Source organism: Barbus barbus (assembly GCF_936440315.1).
Source record: "Barbus barbus genome assembly, chromosome: 40".
Lineage (NCBI taxonomy): Eukaryota > Metazoa > Chordata > Actinopteri > Cypriniformes > Cyprinidae > Barbus > Barbus barbus.
In genome coordinates, this window is record NC_136718.1 from 18,760,672 (window position 1) to 18,773,055 (window position 12,384).

The 12,384-nt window shown below is 38.5% G+C and overlaps 1 protein-coding gene across 3 annotated transcripts; it reads right to left on the reverse strand.

Annotated features, from left to right (window-relative positions):
• Window positions 1-6,492: 6,492 nt before the first annotated feature.
• Window positions 6,493-11,376, reverse strand: LOC306859996 (nuclear receptor subfamily 4 group A member 1-like). Of its 3 annotated transcripts, none has more exons than XM_079401492.1 (7): window positions 11,187-11,376; window positions 8,946-9,718; window positions 8,693-8,822; window positions 8,408-8,565; window positions 8,097-8,299; window positions 7,830-8,008; window positions 6,493-7,746 (listed from the first exon to the last, which is right to left on the reverse strand). In XM_079401492.1, exons 2-7 carry the CDS (start codon window positions 9,714-9,716, stop codon window positions 7,490-7,492), a joined length of 1,698 nt encoding a protein of 565 aa, XP_079257618.1. In that variant the 5' UTR covers window positions 9,717-9,718; window positions 11,187-11,376; the 3' UTR covers window positions 6,493-7,489. The 3 variants fall into 3 exon arrangements, with proteins under 3 accessions (XP_079257618.1, XP_079257619.1, XP_079257617.1); XM_079401493.1 differs by having other exon boundaries at window positions 8,946-9,627; window positions 11,187-11,327; XM_079401491.1 differs by lacking the exon at window positions 11,187-11,376 and adding an exon at window positions 11,073-11,127.
• Between the last annotated feature and the right edge of the window lie 1,008 nt (window positions 11,377-12,384).

Sequence of the window (12,384 nt, forward strand, 5' to 3'; positions counted from 1 at the left end):
TTATTAGAGCGCTGCCATGCCCTTCAGATATTCCTATAGGCTTGCCAGAAAATTTCATAACAGTTTAAAAAACTCTCTCTAGCAACCATCCAAAACAGCCTAGCAACGCCCTAGCAATTATCTAGAACACCTTACAGGGCTCGCAAAATCGCTAGCCCGACGTCCAGGGGCTATTGTGTTTTCCAGTCGGGCTACCAAAATGTATCACTGCCCTGCCCGACGGGCTACCTTAAATACAGGGCTCCCACGCAGTGTTCCCTCTAACGTAAGCTGAGCGCGCGCGCGACCGCGCTCTTCGTCCACCGCGCCCGCCTAGAAGAAATAATGTGCCTCGCGCACACAAAAATGAGTTGGGAAGCCATTTGATTGAATGCTGCCAGTAAAAGGGAAAGAATGGCAATGCTCGGGCAAACCGCTATAGAGCTGATGTCACGACAGAGTTAGAACCGGTTTCATAGAAAGTGAACGATATGCACCAAATGAGTCGCTGTGTGCGCTCAACACAAGAGACAAATGTCCTCATGTATTAAAGAAGAGTGGCCTGATTAAGTGCTGGAAATACCGGAGGATGGGCAAAGAACGGTAACAAAACTCTGAAACATACAGTCACACACAAGAGTATTGTACAAACTGTACTTCATAACCATGTTTAGACAGCTATAGAAGAATTCATATGTTCACGTTTTTTATATTTACCTTACAGATCTCAGCTTAAGTTTAGCTTCAGCTTCTATTCTATTCTATCAGTTTAAATAGTTTGTTTTGATAAAATATTATGTTAGGCCTATATTATAGACTCAAAAACAAGGTAAATTATTTATCAGGTTTTTTACTTTCAGTCTCTTGCTCATCAAGGCTGTATTCATTTAAAAAATACAGAAAAAACTGTGATATAGTGAAATATTATTGCAATTTCTGATATTGGTTTCCTATTTTAATACCTTATACTTTAAAATAGTATTTATTGCTGTGATCAAAGCTGAATTTTCATCATCATTACTCCAGTCTTCAGTCACATGATCCTTCAGAAATCTTTCTAATATGCTGATTTATTATCAGCGTTGAAACTGTTGTGCTGCTTCATATTTTTTTGTAACCTGTTATGTTTTTATTTGATTTAATAAAAAGTTTAAAAGATATGATTATTTAAAAGTTTAGAAAATATAATTATTTTCTTACAATAGAAGTCTTTGCTATCAATTTTTTCCATTTAACACATCCTTGCTGAATAAAGTTTATTTAACTTTCTTTAAACTTTTTTAAAGTATCTTTAAAAAAGAAAAAATTTCTGACCCCAAACTTTTGAACACAAAATCTCTATTTTGACTAAACGCTGTTCTTTTTAACTTTTTATTTTTAAGAAATATCACAGGTCCCAAAAAATACAGTATAAAAAAAATAAAGTAGTACAACTGTTTCCAATATTGATTAAAAATCTGCATATTAAAATGACTTCTAAAGGATCATGTGACTCTGAAAATACTGCTTTGCTTCACAGGAAGGATATACATTTTAAAGTATATAAAAATAGAAAACATTTAATTTAAATTGCAATAATATTTTGTGAAATAATATTCAGTATTTTTTATCAAATAGATACAGCCTTGATGAGCATCAGAAACTTCTTTGATCCAAACTTTTGAACTGCAGTGTATTGGACAGTAAAAATGTCTCAGGTAACCTAAAATTTACATCATTTAGTTACATCAAGGCTCAAATCAAATATAAATAGCACATTAAAGTTCAAAGTTACACACTTTTTTGTGTGCATGCTGTACAGGTCTGGTATAAAGAATGCTTTTGCTCAGGTGCCTGAAATGTCCGCCCAATAGAGAGAAGTTTTGCTCAGCAAGAAAAAAAATTAGAGGGAACATTGCTCCCACGGGTCCTTAAATTTGATACAACTAAATTGAAAAGTTTTTAAGGGTTTTAAATACGTTAAATGGTATAAGAAATAATTTTTCAAATTGCCTTAAATAGATTTTAAAGAATTCTGCAAATACCTTTGTAAATAGTAAAATAAAACTCTTTCCTTGATATTCGTTGATATTTGTGTATTGAAAATGTTTTTGATTGACATTTATGGTCCTTATTTTATTTGGGCTAGTTAAATTATTTTCGGGCTACCAAAATCTGAAGAGTACCTGCCCGAAGGGCTACCAGGGATTTCGAAATTTTGCGAGCCCTGCCTTACTTTACCTTTCTCTGTCTGTCTGTCTGTCTGTCTGTCTGTCTGTAGTGCTTTGCGAAAGTATTCATACCCTTCATTTTTTTCACGTTTTGTTATGTTGCTGCCTTATGTTAAACTGCTTTAAATGACTTTTTTCCATATCAATCCATACTACACTTCGACTGAAGTTAACCTGCGGAAAATTCACTTGAATGGGTATGATTTGGAAAGGCACACGTCGTCTTAAAAGGTCTAACAGCTGATAAAACCAAGCCATGAGGTCAAAAACCAAGCCCTTAGCTCAAAAGAACTGCCTGTAGAGCTCAGAAACAGGTTTGCGTAAAGCCACACATCTGGAGAAGAGTTCAGAAAAAAAAAATCTGCTTCATTGAAGGGTCAGAGAAGCATGTAGTCTCTGTTACCCTTAATGGAAGAAGTTTGAAGCAACCAGGATTCTTCCTGGAGCTGGCCTCTTGGCCTAACTGAGCCATTGATGGAGAAGGGCTTTGGTTAGTGTGGTGACCAAGAACCTGATGGTCACTCCAGTTGAGCTCCATGATCATATATGCAGATGGGAGAAATCTACAGAGGGACAAACATCACTGCAACACTTCAGCAATCTGGGCTTTATGCTAGTGTGGCAAGACTCAATCCTCTCTTCAGTGAAGACACATGAAAACACACTTGAAATTTGAAAAAAAAAAAAAAAAAAAACCCAAAGGACCCTCAGACTCTGAGAAACAAGGTTCTCTGGTCTGATGAACCTCAATTCCAAACATCATGTTTGAGGGAAACCAGGCTCTGCTCATCACCAGAAGTAAAGTGTACTGGTAGAGGCTGTTTTTCAGTGGCACGGACTGAGTGACTCATCATAGTAAAAGAAAAGCTCAATGCACCAAAATATTGAGATGGCCTTAATGAAAACCCAGTACAAAGCATTCAGAACCTCAGACTGGGCAGAAGGTTCACCTTCCAATAGGACAATGACTCTAAACACACCACAAGAGTGGCTTAAAGGCAACTCTGTGAATGTCCTTGAGTGGCCCAGCCAGAGCCAACGCTTGAACCCAATCAAATAGTTCTGGAGAAACCTGAAAATGTGCGTCTACCCCAATCCAAACTGACAGAACTTGAGAGGTGAAGAGATGAGGAGAAGAATGGCAGATAACTGCCAAATGCTGATGAGCAAAGCTTGTCGCATCAAACAAAAAAAGTCTCAAGACTTTAAAGGTGCTTCAGCTAAATATTTAGTTAAGGGTATGAATACTTATGCAATGTACTTATTTAATTTTATTTTTAATACATTTACGAAGTTTTGACAATTCTGTTTTTGCTTTGTCAGTATGGTGTATGGAGTGTAAATTGATGTGGAAAAAAGTCATTTAAAGCAGTTTAACAAGGCAGCAACATAAAACGTGAAAACAATAAAGTGGTATGAATACTTTCGCAAGGCACTGTATGTGTCTGTCTATCTATCTGTCTGTCTGTCTGTCTATCATCTGTCTGCAGTTTATAGGTCTTCATTTTGAATGAACTCAGTTCAAAATGTGGCTCTTCCCCTCTCATCTGTCATTGTCAAATTGACAATGGAGCAGATTGAGTTACAGGACACAATGATGAGCTAAATGTATTTACCACAGGGTTTCCTCTTTCCTCTCACTGTGTGTGCAAGGTACCCACAAGAGCTATGTGAATTATTTATTAAAATATAAACATGAATACTCCAAGTAAGCTGTTTATACAGACATGTTATTCAGCGAAGAAGAGAGTTTTAACGACAAACTATGCAAATGATTACAAAATATAAGGTGCTGGCCCACTCTCAGAAAACTCATTGTTTCTTGGGATATCCCTTTTCTAAAATGACTCACTTCATGAGGCATACTGTAAGCCACTTTCGGGCCAATTTCATTGCCACCGCCCAGGTATTATGTATTATATAGTTAAATTTAGAATGGCCTGAGATATTGCATAACATTTCTGCCCAGGGTCACTAATGTTGAGGATCCTTCTCAATTTAAGCTCCAAAATGCATCTGTTGGTCTGGAGCGCTTTCACACAAAGTCCCTGGCACTTACTCTGTCTGCTCAGTTGTACTTTCTTTGGTGATACCATTGGCTGCATACCTTGGCAGGCACAGGATGTGTCAGAGCAAATTACAGTGGCCCAAAATTAGGCCATAGAATTTGGTGTTCTCTGCAGGGGAGGAGGGGATATGTGACACCCTGCAGGCCTTGTGGTGTGTAGCGTGACTGTCAGCCAGCAGACTCAGTGTTTTAAAAACTATTCACAAAACTATTTAGAAATGCAACTTAGGGACAAAAAGGCCCTCCGTGTTCCAAGGTAGTCTGACTTGAGGTATCATGATAGTAGCAGGATGGGTCTGCAGGGGTAACGGTGACTCATAAACCCTATATGTTAGAACGGGATGCAATCAGACGATGAAGCTTCTGCACCTATAATGTCCTACAATGTTGTGATGAAATTAGCTGAATGAAATCCGATGAGATGTTTTACACACCCTCCAATAAGCTACTGTGGGACAGACAGATCCCTTTTAGACAAACTGCAAATTGGCTAATAGTCTGTTCGTTTTCATCATTACAGCAATAAGGGTTTACAGGGAGTTACTGTATGGTTGCTGAGATGTTACTGTATAGTGCTTTTTTACTCTGCTATTTTCTAGGCTATTTCTCTATCACATAACCACGCTTATTCAGCAGTAAATCCAATTTCTTTCAAATATTTTAACTAATTGTATAATTGTCCCACTTTTACCCCACCTCATAGTTGGGGGGTATGTTGAAATCCCTTAATCTAAATATGAGCAGTAGAAATTACACCGCTATTGTTAGCCTCATAAAGCAATATAATGACGTATGTGATAATCTGATTGCAAATGGCCTGATAGTAAAAAAGAAAGACAGATCTAAATATAGTTCAAGAACCACGTCAAACTGATGTGACATCAAGTTCAGATCTGAATCATACACATGAAACAGATTAGCCAGCTAGCTGTCCATATGGAAAATGTTCAAAACCACAACTTCCTTCTAGAAAGGGAAAGCTCATTGCAGTGCAGTAACCTGGTGACATCATGATTACTCAGTTACAGCTGTTATAAAAGCAATGTTGAAACCCTATATAGAAACAAGTCTATACTTGAGCTATACGATAACTTGTATTTTCCTCTTCTTTTTGTATTTTTAATTTTTTTTTTTTTTTACTTAAGGTTCATTTTTGCCCACTCTTTGCTGTATAATGAAAGTAAATGAAGATTGGAGTTGTCAAAAAAAGTGACAAAAAAAAAAAGAACCATAAAATTGTCATAAATATTATCTTTATGACTGCGTTCTATTTTAAGCCCTACGTTTCTTTGGCATGTTCATTTTCCAGCATGTCTGATTCATAAATTACGGTGATGCATTGCTGCCGCACACATATTATTTTTTTCCACTCAATTATGTCGTAATAACAAGATTTTCTCATTTTAAGGACATCTTTTCTTGTAATAACGAGATGTTTTCTCGTGAAAACGACATCTTTATTATTAGCGCGGACAATCAGCTGGCTCACATAATGTAGGCTACCATATATCTATTATAACGGGAAAATATATCGTTTTTATAACACACGATGCCGTTATTATGAGAAATAATGTCGTTTTAATGAGAAAACATCTCGTAATTATGAGAGCCATATTCAAGTAGGGCTCGCTGCAGTCCACAACATCCAGTCCACTGCAGTCCACAACAACCCTTTTGTGAAACAGAAAGGTTCTTCAGATGTTAAAGGTTCTTTATGGAACCATTTAGATGAAAAGGTTCTTCTATGGCATTGTGAAGCACCCTTTATTTTTAAGAGTGTATATTAATCAATTTGTTGCATAAAATTGTTTATATGGCTTCAGAAGATGCCTCATTTATAAAACGTGCATATGTACAGATATGCTCAGATTCTAAGTGGACGTACATGATTTCCTTGTGTTCCTTTTTATGCAGATGACATTAATTAGTGGCCATTTACAGGTCAGGGATCTGACACCATTCAGCTGCACACAATTTCAAGATCATTTGCAATATATAGATGACTCATCTGTATGAGAGTCATAAGCACATTTTCTTTGTGTGTGCGCAAATTTTAATTTCATTTCACATGTACGCATGTAGGATGTTTTTACACAGCATTTTATAAATGAGGCCCACAGGATACAAGCTAGAAGTGCTAAACACTTTTTTTTATGTTTCAAAGAAGAAAGAAAAACACAGGTTTGGAATGGTGAGCAAATGGTGAAAGAAACCACCCTTGTTTTTTTTTTTGTTGAAAGAAAAGCCATGCAGATCTTGCTATATCCCTTTTATTGATAAACTAAATGATGTGAAGAAATGTTTCATAGCACCCAAAATGATTTTGGTTCAAAATGTCTTTATTTAGAGAGCTGCACAAAATCAATGAAAGATAAGCAATACCTCTCATTTTATGTAAAAAAAAAAAAAAAAAATCAGAATTTTTGATTTTGTCATTATGAGCAAGGATGCAGTCTGCAGAAGCTCTAGTCATGCCTATACATCTTTAAAATACATACATACAAATATAATTACTCTAAGGTTTGACTGGTACACTAAACTAAGTCAGGAGTCTGTGATAATACTCAAAGTATTTGCATGTAAGAGGCTGTACGTGGTACATGTACAGTAGCTGCACTGGATCTCCCGTGACTTTTCAATCTTTTATATAAACTACTGACTCTTAAAATACACTAAAGTTTCTAGTGTCACTGGATCTGAAACATTAGACAAGTGTACCACAGTCCTCCAATGCACTCACATCAGTCCTGTACTCAAACATAGTAAATCTTTGTTTTCAGTGTAAGCACATTTTGGAGCAGATTTATGGGAAACCGTTATCTGGCACTTGAGCTTGTTCAGGTGTGTTTGATTAGGGTTGGAGCAAAACTCTACAGGACAGCGGCACTCCAGGACTGATGTTGCCTACCCCTGGTTTAGAGTTACCAACACATTCAACCAAATGCATGATTCTCGTTATGTCTCTTAGTGAGTTCAATGGTGAAAACTGTATGATAGAATGCAATAGTTCTCTGATTGCATTCCAAGAAAGCAGAGAACAGTAAGTGATAAGTCAGGAGTCTGTGATAATACTCAAAGTATTTGCATGTAAGAGGCTGTACGTGGTACATGTACAGTAGCTGCACTGGATCTGAAAGCAGAGAACAGTAAGTCAAACCATCTCAAACATCTCATATCCATCACTTTCATCTGTTTGTCACTCCGATTGTCCATTTATAAAGCCATTCTATATTCAGAATGGCAATGTGTCCATGAAGATTTTATCCACAATGGGTGGAGGTGGGACCAAGTCTTCCAGTTTAAGGTAGAAGATTCGCTGGAGGCCCTGGGTGCACAATGTTCTGAGCTCTGGAAGTTTGCCCAGGAGTCGGGACAGGTAGTTGGGCCGGGTGGCCTCAGGGGTACTTGTGGAAACATGGTCTCTGAGACACGTGATCAGGCGGTTTTGGAGGTCTTCGATCCGTTTGGGTTCTTTCAAGCCATGTCGATCTGTTGGTCATAAGTGAAGGTTAGAGATCTGTTTGGGATAAAAAATTACATTTCTGTTGGCTGTGTAGAACAAAGTCATTTACCTGTGATTATGACCAGTGTGGCAAGACAGGAGAAAGATGATACATCCAAGTTCAAGCGGTGTAAACTCTGAGAAAACTCCATAATGGAGTCAATCCAGTCACCAAAGCTTCGTGTGCACTGCGTCCGATTCAGAACCACACCGTTGCAGAAAATAAGTTTGTCTGTCTCGGGGTTTGACCTAAATGTAAAGCGATAAATAGATGCTTAGTTACCCCAAACAGTAATTTTATAATCCTAAATTCAGTGTTGTATGAACTGACATGTACCTGTAAGCTAGCCGAAGTATGAAGAGCTCAACAAATGCTGACTCCAGAAGAAGGTCTTGATCCTCCTTACAGAAGGCACTGAATCCAGGGATGCTTCCAGCCCACTTCCTGATCACATCCATTGACCCTGTTAGCAGGTCATAAAACTGCTGTATGTCATTGGCATCCTCCTTCTCAGACAATCCGGATACTGATTCCTGATACTAAACAATGACCAAAAATACAAAATATAAATTGACAATACTATTAAAACAGCACTATAGCTTTAAATTTTGCCTGTCAGATTATTGTGAAGTGTGTTCTGTCCTCACCTTTGAATAGTCTAGATTTCCACTGGCAGGGTTTGAGTCGATATGGGCAGTGACGAGAGAGGCGATGATGTTTACAGGCGAAGACAGTGAGTCCTGAGCAGCTTTTGGCTTGGATGGCAAACGACCTCTTCTACCTTTCAGACTGTCTGTTCTCACAACTACACAGAGGCACAATATGTATATTTATTAAAACTGCTTTGAGGGTATTTTAAATTCTTTATGCATTTTGAATTAATTGATATTACGTTCTTTTTTATTTATTAATATAATATTTTTAATTCTCACCTTCTTTCACCATCCCCACAGCTAGGCACTTTTGGAAGCGGCAGAACTGGCACCTGTTTCGCCGCCTTTTGTCCACTGGGCAGTCTTTGTTGGCGAGGCAAACATACTTGGCGTTTTTCTGTACTGTGCGCTACAAAATAAAAAAGGAAACCTAGTCATTAAAATAAGCCAGATTCCCAAATCCAAAATGACATGATTCAAACGTATAATAATTTATCAGCAAGACAAGTACAGCACGCTCACGCTCTCTCACCTTGAAAAAGCCTTTGCATCCTTCACAAGTGCGCACCCCGTAATGCTGACAGGAAGCGTTGTCTCCACACACTGCACAGCACCCTTCGTTTCCTGTGGGGCTCCTTACTTTAGGAGACAGGTGTCCGTCCATCAGTCCTGAGCCATCCCGACTGCCTTGCTCCAGGCTGAAGGGAAGTGGTGAACCGTGTTGCTGGGACTGGGAAAAGGGATCCTGATCTGGGAGTTGTGGCTGCAGCTGTCCCAATGGAGAAAGCTCGTCGTGTCCGAACGTGAAGAAAGAGGCGGCCTGGTTCATAGGCTTCTCTGAACCCCAACAGCCCTCATCGGGGGAGCAGGGACCGAAGGTGCTGTCCCAAGCAGACATGGGCCGGAATCCCGGGGTAGAGGGTGATGGCGCAGATGCTGGACTTCCAAAGCAGTTTGACCCACCTGAAGAGGACAATGTCTCGTCTAGGTAGCTAAAAGCAAATGTGCCTGGGTAACAGCCGTACACCTGGAGGTCATCCAGCTTGAACGAGTCCTGCCCAGAGGTGCCACCCGGACAGGAAGAAGCAGCGCCTGTGGCGATCTGGCATGAGTAGGTATCAAACTCCCCAACGTATCCTCCAACCAGAGAGGTGATGCTGGGCAGGGAGGGTGTGGAGAGCTGGTCCCGCTGGTCAGTCACATCCATGGCCAACCTGGAGGTGAAGTCAGGATTCAAAAACTCTGAGCTGAAGAGGGAGCTCTCATAGGTCTGGACTCCATGTTGACTTCGAACACAGGTCATTTCTGTAGAACAGAACCACAACATCTACTTTTCAATATTGTAGATATTGCTGCTGAAACGTCAAACGCCTCAAAAGTTGAATAACGCATCCTAACCTATACCTAGATAGACTTACTCGACGGCCAGCGAGTCTGTATAGACAGTTCTCTGAAGTGCCTTTAAGATTTCTGAGAAAACTTAGAGAGCCGTCTGGCTGGAAAGGGCAGCCATGCTTATTGTGTTACCACATTAAGGTCGTCAGACGAACATGACACATGGGTTGCCTCACTAAGAGGGCGTGTATATTTGTGAGTGTGAGTGGGCGGTGTATGTATATGGAACTTTTTTAAGATAGACTCAAATTTCCCCTGCAAACTCAGACATTGTGTTCCATAAGGTAAGTGATAAGATAAATTAAGAAAAAAAGGCAGTGAAACAGTTTTTACATACAATCATACTACATTCTAACCACATGGATTCAATCTTTAGACCAATGGAAATATTTGGAAAACATGCCACTATCAACTTGTTTTTAAAAGAGTAATTCTGCAGAAAGTACTTTAATGAGCTTGGTAAATGCATAAGATAATTATGGCTCAGCAGTTTGACAGACATTCATGGCCTTGCACCCAGAGCAAGGTGAGAACATGGCACCTGATGATCATTTGACTAAACATTTCATTGCCTCAATAAGTTGACTAATACACAAGTCACTGCATTAGCATTAGATATGATTCTTAAAGTCAAATGCCTAGGTGGTGTAACTGTCTGACAACTGTAAAAAATAGTTTCTTTTAAAAAATGAATGCTGGTCATAAGTAGTTTAGCATAATATTTTATAATTATTTGTTTAAAAATAATCACTGAAACAATTTTGTTTTAGAATAGTATTCATATTGTGAAAAAACAGTCAGTGTGGCATAACCAACATGCAGGAAACCAAGTCATTTTGTTTACAAAATAATAAGTAATCAAATAAGTACAGTCAGGTTTAAACCTAAGTCAGGTTTTAACCTAAGTACAGTCAGGTTTAAAAGGACAGTGTATGCAGATAAGTGGCTGTTGCGCGAGCACCTGTTGCAGCGAGACGCGTGCGCGTGCAGAAGAGCACCATTCACTGTAACATACACACACCCTCTCAGTCTACTCTTTCATTTCGTATCTTCTGACATTCAAGCCTTTTTGCATTTTAAATTCCAGAAACCAACTCATTCTGTGCATTCAACTCAATCTAGATAAGCGCTAGGCTGTTTGTTTCTGAATAACTCGCGCGCTCCACGTAGCGAAGAATACCGAATAGTAAAGAATACAAAATAGCCTACATAAAATTAGACCTCAATAGCACAAATGTTTCCATTTATAAACACGCACACCTACTTTGAATAACTGCGAACTCATCTTCTGCTCGTATGCTATTTAAAAGAAGCATAAAACAGAAAGAAAAGAGTGTTCACTGACTTCCAAATTTTATAAGCAAAAATATTTACGTACCTGAAAATGTGTTGTGTTGAGGGACCTATAAGTGTCCGTATTCCAAGTGATGGATAACCATGTATAAACGTCCCTGGCCACGACAAGACTGTTTTCTCAAATTTCTGTGAGCGAGCAGATATATAGCGAGTATTTTATTGTGCCGTTACGTCAAAGGTGCATCCTCTCGAGGCGTTCCACTGGCAGATATGGCCATGCAGGGGCGGTGATCCTCGGCAAATCTTTCCGGCTGCCGACCAATCAGAGCGCTCGCAGTCAAAAGGCATGACGCACACACGGGATTCCATTGACGCAAGCAATCCGCACGTTTATTGTTCTAATTATAGCAGCGTACTGCTGTGCAACTGGTTGAATTTAGTTAAAAATAGTGAGGAGAAGACACAAATAACTAGCAGATAAGCAAAGAAGAGCATCAGAAAGAGTAAAAAGTAAAACACACGGCTTTTTAAAAACATTTTAAACAATATTCATTAAGTTGATTAAATTAAATAATTTAGCTAATTTTAGGTAGCCTATATAAATATATTTATTGTTAGATAATTGTTTTACAAATATATTACATCAGGTAAATGCATTATATGTTTTGATTTGATTTTTTTTTTTTTTTTCCTTAAATTCTCAGTTATTATTGAGACAGTTTCCTCCTAAAGAAAACCACAAAGAGCCCACGAGGAGAGGGAAGGGCTACACCTGCACAGCCTGAACGTGTCAAAACATGAAAGTGTTCGAAGAAAAAATGAAAACGGAAGAGTGCGCTGTCTGAGTGCTACAGTACAGGGTGTGCGAGGGATCGACAGTGCCAGTAAATGCCACGTTTCTTGTGCCATGCGGTAATTCTCGTGCTGGGAATGAAAATCAAGCATAACTTCAAGTCACAAATATTATTTTATCCAACTAGTACTTCGAACAGTAAGATTTAAAATAAATATTTTTGTGAACCTATTTTTCAAAGCACACATTAAAATTGCACTCTGTTTATCACAAATAAAAAGTAGGTAAAATATGTATAATATTAAGTATGTATAATATTGAAAATTATTGAAAAATACAACTATTCGGAATATTTGAAGAGTTTATGGTGGTTATGGCCCTGTCTGCCATATCTCAAGGTCAAAAATCTGACCTTATGTATGTCATGCCACCATTTAACTTTCACTTGCAATTCCTTCACATGACAAAAGATATTTAAAGAAAAAAG

Excerpts from the sequence above, each read along its gene's own strand:
- LOC306859996 (XM_079401491.1), bottom strand. The coding sequence starts at position 11,124 with ATGCTTCTTTTAAATAGCATACGAGCAGAAGATGAGTTCGCAGTTATT. Across the intron at positions 8,566-8,692 it reads TGTGGGGATGGTGAAAGAAG|TTGTGAGAACAGACAGTCTG; the intron begins GTGAGAATTAAA and ends GCCTCTGTGTAG. Across the intron at positions 8,300-8,407 it reads GAAATCTAGACTATTCAAAG|TATCAGGAATCAGTATCCGG; the intron begins GTGAGGACAGAA and ends GTCATTGTTTAG.